Genomic DNA, 9,746 nt, shown 5'->3' on the forward strand with positions numbered 1-9,746 from the left:
CCGTCGCGGCGTTTTTCAAAAAAGACCTTATGTTTTTTTTAATTCTACCCGCAGTCCTCCTAACAAGTCAACACGAACCGGTACTGAGAGAAAAAAAAGAGTTAAAAGCACCAAGAGTCCTAGAACTTGCTCTCAATGTGATGCTTTAGTCCTACAACTTGAAATTTGACCCTACCCAGTCCCTCAATTTGCATAAAATGTGCAAATTTGGTCCTGACGAATCAGAGAGCGCCATGTGGACGTGTGGGTGCATACCCGGTCAGCGCGTGCTCTTTTGCGAAAAGGCCCCTGGCGTTGCTGTGAATCAACCCGCACAGATGAGCACTTTGGGGTGTACAGATCAAGGCGTTACATTTGTAGAATAGCCACAGATAATTCTGTATACTCCTCTTTTTTGGATGTAGATACCCTGATTAATTTTACACTCTTTGGGGTGTTCATAATAATGCAAAAGATCTTTACATTCAGACTAGCTTGTTTGTAAACTAAAAAAAAGCTTGTTTGTAGCTTGGATGATGCTGGTTAGCAAGAAGTCGAGATTAAGCAGGCCGTCAGTGGGGAAATAACTAAGTGGTAAAGTCACTCAAAACAGGTCATGAGGAGTACAGATCAAAATGATGATTTATAAGCTCGCACACAAGAAGGGGTAAATCCTCTGAATGTTTCAGGCACAGAAGCTAACGGGAGCAGGATTCGAGTGCTCTGACGGCGCATAGAAGGTGGGTTTCAGGGCATCTGCCCGCCGCCGACGCCCTGCTCGTCGCCGCCCCCCGGCCCTGCGGCCTCCCAGAGCTCTAGTATTTCGACGCGCCGGTTGGTCCGCTTCCTGATCTTGATGGCCACGTCCTGCGGGCTGAAGGCGCCCCAGACGCTCACCCGGCCATTCTTCCGGTCGATCAGGTGGCTCTCCAGCTCTGCCAATTTTGTTTCAGACAACGCAGAGCAAGACAGAGAGCAACTTCAGAGAACGTAGGACGTACTACGTACCTTGCATCTGGAGCAGCGCCCTCCTGATCTTCTGGCAGTGGTAGCACCCGTTGCAGTTCTGTCAAGCTTCCCCCAACCCTATCAATGGCGGCCATCTTGGGAACGGCGAGAGCGAAGGCGACGGCGGCGTCGCCGGCGGGGCTGACGGTGAGGCTTGAGTACACCGGGGACGCCGCGCTCCGGCCGCCCGCCTCCCCCCGCTCGCCGTCGCCGAGGCAGCCGTACTTGAGCAAGCAGAGCACGAACGGCTGCCTCCGACCCTATCAATGGCGGCCATCTTGGGAACGGCGAGAGCGAGGGCGACGGCGGCGTCGCCGGCGGGGCTGACGGCGAGGCTTGAGTACACCGGGGACGCCGCGCTCCGGCCGCCCGCCTCCCCCGGCTCGCCGTCGCCGAGGCAGCCGTACTTGAGCAAGCAGAGCACGAACAGCTGCCTCTTCCTCGCGTGCAGGCGGGATCAGTGCAAGCTCACATGATGGCCGTCATCTCCGGCGGCGAGGCCGGCGCCGGGGCCGTGGGACGAGGCTGCCCCGAGCAGCGTGAAGGTGGTGGCCATGCTTGATTTTATTTATCTTCCTGCTCTTTCTGCTTCTGTGTTCGGGTCATACACTCTTGCCCCTTCAAGATTTCTACTGATTCTTTTGACTGGCTTTAATTGTTTTGGCCCTGATGGGCGTTATTTTCCTGCACACACGTGAGAAAAACATGATGCACAACAGATCTTTTGGGCTGGAAAAAAATCCACAATTCTTACGAATAGTATGAGTCAAAGTCAGTACTTGTAGAAAAAATTCTGATCAAATAGCAAAAGAGACTTGGTGGCTGTTTGGGAAAAAACAAGAGCTGTCTTGATCTATTATTTTGTTAGCAAACCAAGTTAGGGCCGCAGAAGTTGGCAACAGCTCACCGGGGTTACAAGGGGTTATCAGCAACGCCAGGGGCCTCTTTACAAAAGAGCACACGCTGACCGGGTATACACCCACAGGTCCACATGGCGCTCTCTGATTCGTTAGGACCAAATTTCCACATTTTATGCAAGTTGAGGGACTGGGTAGGGTCAAATTTCAAGTTGTAGGACTAAAGCATCACATTAAGAGCAAGTTCTAGGACTCCTGGTGCTTTTAACTCTTTATTTCCTACGGGTGACAATTATTAACACTAGAGTTGAATTTGTGGACAGTCGCCTCTCACAGTAATATCCTTGTATATTGGTGCTCCTGTAGTTTGCACATTCAGTATCATCGGTGTTGTTAAGCTACTTGCCTGTACAATTCCACGGAGCTCGAGTGTCATGGGAGTTGCTTCCCTACAAGAGAGAAGAATTCAAAAAGGGAGAGAGCAGAGAAGAAGGAAAAGGATAGGGCGCGTGGCCGTGGGTACATGCGCGCACTAAAGGATGCAGGCGAACGGCTCGGGCAGGACCGCAGGAGACGTGGCGCACGGCGGCGGCTCTCCTCGGGAGGAGCTTGGGCGTTGAGAGAGGTTTGATATTTGAGATGAGGTGCTACGTGTTTGCTCTCCATTTTTGTAGGGATCGGAATTTCATAATACACTTGTTGATTGTTTTACTGTCAATTTTCAGTATATTATTAGTGACTAATTATTTCCTAATTTTGTTTATTTTGGTTGGAGAGAATATGTAAGGCTAATGTTTGAGCAGGAGAGTGAAAAGATGCAAGAGTGATACATCCAAGCACTTGATTTGAGTCAAACTTGGTTTGCTGTACAGAATTCCACCGTATTTGTCCACACAAATAGTTCGTCATATTTAGTCAAGATTGTTTTTCTCCATAGTTCAGTGTCTACATCTTTATTCTCCTAATATAGTCATACTCTCCATTTTATAAAGTGCAGATGTACTTTGGCCAATTGATTTTAGTAGTCCTCCTGTTTGTACAGTATGGATGAAATTTGACCTACCAGTATACCTATAAAGATATTAAGACTGGATACTTAAAAATCCTATACAAACTTTTGTCTTCAACATGATTTCACAATATATAGTTTTATGACATTTCAGTAAATATATTCAAGTAAAATATTGGTGGTTAAAGCCGGATTATGGAGATCTTACCAAAACAAACAACTACTAGGAACTAGATCAATGTATGTTTGCAAGTCAAGCTCAGCTTATAGTGATTGTGAAGCGAGATTGAATGCATTTTGGCGATGAAATCACGTAGGATCAAAGCGGAGGTGCCTGCTTTCTACCAAGAAATTGCATCTTCATCAAATGTTTATGTCTTCCTTTCTTCCTTGACAATCTGAATCTGAATACTACTTTCTTTTCCTGGATGTAGCTTTCACTATAGTATATAGCTACCTTCCATGTCTTTTGTGAACCCAGTTTGTAGTGTGCCACTCTGAAGCTGAATTCTTCCTGTGTACCCAGTTTGTAGTGTGCCACTCTGAAGCTGAATTCTTCCTGGGTGTATCATGCACCTGTGTCTTCTTGTTGTATATTCTCAAGTCTCAACTGCAGATTCTCAAAGGCTTTGGACACCACTTGGACCTACAACAAAGATTTGGACTATTTAATTTAGTGACATTGATCATAGCCGCCTGCTGGTTTTCTTCACTCACCAGCTCTAGCTTTTGGCGTACACGGTACACCGTGACAATTCTATCTTGGTTCTAGACAAATAGGTTGCATGTTCTTCTATTATCAGGAGTATCATGTTTTCATTTGCAGTTCGGTTATTAAGCTAAAGCTAAAGACCTAATTGTACTGTCTAGAGGTGGAATGGCTAAGCTCTCTTTATGATCCTTTCTGCCGAATATCTTGCAAATGCCACACTAAAGTGCAGGAAATTATTAGGTGTGTGGTTATCAGTCCACTATGTTCTTATGTCTATGGATCTGGGAAATGTTGACACTTTTTTGGTTTCGGTCACAAAAATGTTTGTATAGGATATCATCTTGAATATATGTAGTTCTAAAGTAATACTACTTCCCAGTTAGTTCATTGAAGTATTGATACAATCAATTGGATGTTTTTCTACGGTTATGGATCTAGCGGAAAAATTGTTGTTTTGACATCATTGTTTTTCTCCACAGTTCATTGTCAGAATATTTATTCTCCTAATACGTTCATATTGTCCATATAAGTGCATTTTCCTAGATCTAGCGGTAAAAGTACTTTGTACTTTGACCAATTGATTTCCCTAGATCCCCTGTTTGTACAGTAACTGAAATACTAAACAAAGAATACATGAAACTGTAAAATCAAGTGCTTTTTCCTTCCATTGCAAAATCATTTTGTTTTTCTCGTTGCAACGCACAGGCACATTTATACTAGTCTTTCCCTAATAATAAAACACGGATTGACTCCGTGGGTCCACCGTCACAATACGCTTCTTTTCATAATTTTACGCTTTTAGTTTGATTTTAAAACATATTCGAGGTGGTACTAAATTTTTGCTCTATCTATTTTGCTGGGCCTTGGCGACGTCTGCTGATCTTTTCTTCTGTTTTTGCTCGTTTTAATTGGTCTACTCGGCGCACCGGCGGTGGCGACGCAATGCAATAATGGGGAGACGCTTGGCCGTCCTCCAGTAACGTCCATGATAGTGCGGATGCGTTACTATCCGTTTGCCTTCTCTACTCCGTCACCCCTACATATATATGTTGCCTGCATCGGATCCTTTGCTGCGTACAAGGGACCAGGCTGGAAGTTGTTTTTCATATTTGTTTACTTATCAAATAGTCTCACCTTGCTATTTTACATTAATTTTTACCAGTTTATATACAATTTTTAGGTTGTCAAGCATCAAGAAGCTGCTTTGGAAATTAAGCAAAGAAATAAAGAAAGGAAATAGACATTCTTTGCATGAGAAATAAAGAAGGAAGATGGTAATTATGTGGAGCCGGCAAGAAAGGTAATATGTATTGAATAAGAAATAAAGAAGGAAGGAAAGAAGGAAATTGATGGTAATTATGTGGGCGCCATATTAATCCCAAGAGTAATTAGCAGGCCTAGCAAAAAAGGAAAAAAATTGCATGAGAAATAAAGAAGGAAGGAGAAAGAGAGAGGAAGAAATGGGCGGTAATTATGTGGGCATCATGATATAAGGAAAGAAAGAGAAAGAAAAACTAATTAACAGGAGGTGCGGGAATCAATGGCAGGTTGGCATGCCATCTTATGAGTAAAAATGATGTGGCATTTTTTAATCCTCACTAAATTCATGTCATTTTTTCTTCCATTATGTTTTCCTTGCTCTTATAATCTTTACTAAATTTGCGCCAAATTTGTAGCACATTGAACATTATGTTTGCACATACAATCCTCACTAAATTTATGTCAATTGTTTCAACCGTTCTAATCCACAGGCATATATAGTACTTTTAATATATAAATGGAGGTATAATATTATTGGTCCTCCCATTTCGTATGTCCATGGTGTTTTCTCATACGGAGCTAGGCTATTCTACCAATCGTTTGTCTTGGGCCACTTGGCCTCTGCCACGTTCGCCCACGTAACGTTCCACCAGTAAAAAGAATCGGTGCCCTCCCAGTATGTCCGTGCGACCTGGCCCAACAAATCAAACCCACCACCCCTTTTAGGAGATAAGGCAAAAAATAGTTGACCGTTACTGGAATCAAACCCACAACCTCCAGTGTTTTTGGCATTGATCGTGTTACCCTACAAAAAAGTGTTGATCATTTTAAAATAAAAATGAATTTAGTTTTTGTTTGTGTCCTACACGAATTGGTACTAAACTATTATGATGTAAAATCCAGATAACATAAACACAAGGCACAAGTATTTGATTGCGCATATGTGGGTCATGTGGCCAGGATCTCAAACGTGACCGTTCGCTGGTCTGTCCATGCAGGTGATGCAATTCCTTATTGGTTCCAAGCTTAGGTGGAATGTTCGCCGTGTAGTGGACATCGTTACCGACAATGATGACAAAAAAAAAGAAGTGGTAACAGGGATGGGGCGCTAGGGGTGATAATTTATTTCTCCCGTTGCAACGCACGGTCACTTTTGCTAGTCTCTTCTCTCCCTAATAATAAAGCACGGATTGACTCCGTGGGTTCACCGTCACAATACGCTTCTTCCCGTGATTTTATGCTTTCAGTTTGGATTTAACACATATCCGAGGTGGTACTAAAACCTTCATCCGTCCGCCAGAAAATACGCTGCCTCCCTATGCTTGTACGTCCGGCTGGGCCTTGTGCTTCTGGCTGGGCCTTGGCCGAAAGAAGCACACGCAATATTTCGTACATCCTGATCCCTGCTAAAATACCTGCCTATACATGAGTCACATCAATGGCTTCACATATTTAAAAGTACCACATCGGTCTTTCACATCCACCTAGACCAGTTAATATACCTCTAGAAAACTAGCAATCACGCGGCACCTGAGACGTGGAAAAACAGCAAGAGAAAAAGCAGGCATTCATGAGGCGACGTGGGAAAACGACGGGAACATCAGCCACCCGGCCGGCACCACCACGAGCACGAGCCACGCCCGGCTGGTGCCGCCTCGCGTGGAGAGGCAGGGGGTGCTCTCGATGGCCGGGAGCACGCCACTCGCTGGTTGCCGGGTAGGACGAGGCATGGCGCCTCCGGCCTTAAACGTCGCGCAAGGTGCCGAAGGCCAGACAGTGCTCAGGCGGCCGTGGACGGGCTAGCAATATCCACGGGGAGGCTAGCTAATAACTGCTTTAATTAAGCCGATGAAAAGGGACGCGGCTAGAGAGAGAGAATCGATCAAGTGGCTAGCTAATAATTAAATAAAAGAGGAGCACACCATATACTTTGAGACATGTACGTGCATGATGATGCCATTCATACTTAAAAAGCCAAATCAGAACTACGCCGCCACTTGCGTCGGTTTGTTGAACGATGATGATGAAGCGCCGCCACCCACGAGAACCTATAAATCCGAAGTCACCACGCTCCCACCACGCTCCTACTAGAGCCCCATGCCCCCATGTTGAGGCCGGAGCACGCGTCACCATGACGGCGGGCCCAAAGCAAAGAAGAAAAAGTTCCACCTTGAGATCGGCACAGCCGCCGCACCAACCTCGATTGGTTAGCTTACTACCAAATTCGCCGCCGATCGCCTCACAGCAACCCACTGGAATCGAATCCGAAGTAGATTTACCACGCCGCCACCACCATAACCGTCAATACAGAAACTGGTGAAAGAAGAAAACCTCCGGAGTCACCACGCTCCTACTAGAGCTCCATGCCCCCATGTTGAGGCCGGAGCACGCGTCACCATGACGGCGGACCCAAAGCAAAAAAGAAAAAGTTCCACCTCGAGATCGGCACCGCCGCCGCACCAGCCTCAATTGGTTAGCTTACTACCAAATTCGCCGTCGACCGCCTCACAACAACCCAGTGGAATCGAATCCGAAGCAGATTTACGACGCCGCCACCACCATAACCGTCAATACAGAAACTGATGAAAGAAGAAAACCTAGCCCTAACCTAACTACACGCCATCGATAAGAAGGTGAGGTTCCCCCTTCTCCCGCCGTCGTCGGAGCGGCTGCCAGAGAGAGGAGGAACCCCTCGAGTCGCTGGCGGAGGACGGTGGTAGCCGGGTCGCCTTCGGTTCCGCCTCTCTCGCAGGGAAAGGGAAACAAAACGAAAGAATATGAGTTTTATTATTATTTCTAATTCAACACTTCCCTTAGGGTGATTGACCCCTTTAGGTTGATATGTTTTTTTCTCAGCTTGACTATGTTTTAAGTTTAAAATATTTTCTTGCTCTGGCATGGTTCATCCAACTCGACGACATTATTTTAAATTTTAAACATTCTCTTGCGCTAGCGCGGTTAAGCGACACATGTGCCGTGTGTTGGACGTGCTCACCGCCTTGAGATGATTGACCATGTTCGGTGACCACTACAACCACCATTGACGAGGACGGACAGGAGGATAAACAACAACACGAATAAAATGAGTCTTATAGGATAACATGTTAAAATATAAGACATGGATCCGGGAGAGAGAGACTTGATCTATACATGTTTATTGGTTATGGGTATATGATGTTTTATTCTCCCGTTTCATCAAACGGTCATTTTTCCCTAATAATAAAGCACGGATTGACTTCATGGATTCATTGTTACAATACGCTTCTTTCCGTAACTTTATGTTTTCAGTTTGTTTCATATGGTTTGCCCGAGGTGGTGCTATTTTTCCGTATAGGCTCACGATGGTGTATGTTCGCCCAGGCTAGGCTGTAGCGAACGCACGAACCAGCCCATCCCACCAATTAAAAAAACTCTATTGCTGGGCGCTGAACTCGAACCTTGGTCTCCCAGATGTTACTGGGTTGCGCTGGCCATGCAAACTATTGACTGGCTTTGATAAAAACAAAGGTTTGACTTTAAATGAACCATATCTTATTCAGGGATGAGGGCGAGGTGCACGGAGCCGCGGACCGAGTTGGGCTAGGATGGTTTTTTCATTGAATTGATTCGGGAGCCTATAAAATACTCCCTCCGTTTCATATTAGTTGTCTCTGAAATGGATGTATGTAGATGTATTTCAATATTAGATACATCCGTTTAAGCGACAACTAATATGAAACAGAGGGAGTAGCTGACAATGGTTAGGGAGTTCAAACCCATGATTTTCCTTTTGTCCCACATCGCCTTTTTTCATCAAAGACCATCAATTTATATACGCCCAACTTGAATGAGAAAACAAGCAGCCTCAAGAATAAACAAACGAGGGTAAAATGTGGGTCTTGGTGGTATATCGCTGCACCGTAAAAAAGGAGAACTCAAGAAAGAAAGGGAGGGGGGGTGAAGAGGAGGAGCAGGAACATGCTTGTGGCTCCGGGGAAGAGAAGAGTGGGAAGTGAAGAGGAGGAGATCCCTCGACCAAGGGCTCGCCGGATGTGCTTGAATCGGCGCTAGGGAAGTGAGGAGGAGGAGCAGGCGAGCAACAAACAATGTGGCTCGACGTTACGACACATGAGGGCACCTCCCGCATACTTCCTCCATCCATGTGATTTTTTTATCTGCCATTTGAATTTTTTTAGCTGGTCAGCTATCGTGTACATCCAAGTGAAGACATAAGGTTGGATGCTTGGAAGAGATAAGTCAAGATGGGTCTACGTGCTTGAGCTAAAAACATGATAGATCACTCATGGAATTCATATATGTGTACTTTATTATTTTATAATTTAATAAAAATTACTTCTAGGAACATGGATGAGATGAATAAAATGCATACTAAGAGGATGAACTAATTGCCAACTCATGCCCCATATATTGCATGTGTATTAAAATATATGGCGTTTTAAATCTAAATCTAGACCAAAAAAACAATTTATTTTTTATTCGAAGGCTTATATTTATAGTAAGGTCTAAAATGCAAATGCAATGTCTGTATAAGTGTATCTGCCACTCATCCTAATATATTCGCACATTTATAATAAGTGCATATATGATCTACCATCTACCATTTGCTTACGAATTATGACACTTATTTTTTGTTTCTTTATCGGCTTATATTTATATGGGTTCGTGAAAGGAGAATAAATACCCCCATGAAGCTACTTTAAATTTTTGCTGCATTTGTACAAGATCGGTGGTCCATTGAGATGACAATAATTTTTTTCCCACGTCTTCCTTGTGCTCGATGTTCGTTCTAGCAGGAGGAAGATGTGTGGGTTGGCTGCGGCGGTAGCAGCAGATGGGTGGGCATTATGCCATCGTCCTGTGGAGGAGATGTACAAGATGTGTGTAGTGCGTGACATATGCCGCTACGTCTTCATTGGTCATC

At 44.8% G+C, this 9,746-nt stretch overlaps 1 protein-coding gene across 1 annotated transcript; it reads right to left on the minus strand.

Annotated features, from left to right (window-relative positions):
* Positions 1 to 607: 607 nt before the first annotated feature.
* LOC125554773 lies at positions 608 to 1,543 on the minus strand. Its single transcript, XM_048718199.1, has 4 exons — positions 1,460 to 1,543; positions 1,247 to 1,393; positions 988 to 1,045; positions 608 to 914 (listed from the first exon to the last, which is right to left on the minus strand). The coding sequence occupies exons 1-4, from the start codon at positions 1,541 to 1,543 to the stop codon at positions 727 to 729; spliced, it is 477 nt and encodes a 158-aa protein (XP_048574156.1). The 3' UTR covers positions 608 to 726.
* Positions 1,544 to 9,746: the final 8,203 nt, after the last annotated feature.

Source organism: Triticum urartu, chromosome 4 (genome assembly GCF_003073215.2).
Source record: "Triticum urartu cultivar G1812 chromosome 4, Tu2.1, whole genome shotgun sequence".
NCBI lineage: Eukaryota > Viridiplantae > Streptophyta > Magnoliopsida > Poales > Poaceae > Triticum > Triticum urartu.

Bases quoted from the DNA above. Each gene is read 5' to 3' on its own strand.
- LOC125554773 (XM_048718199.1), bottom strand. From the start codon at position 1,543: ATGGCCACCACCTTCACGCTGCTCGGGGCAGCCTCGTCCCACGGCCCC. The intron at 1,046-1,246 runs GTCGGAGGCAGC...GAAGCTTGACAG, and splicing joins AGATGGCCGCCATTGATAGG to AACTGCAACGGGTGCTACCA. The intron at 915-987 runs GTACGTAGTACG...CAAAATTGGCAG, and splicing joins GGCGCTGCTCCAGATGCAAG to AGCTGGAGAGCCACCTGATC.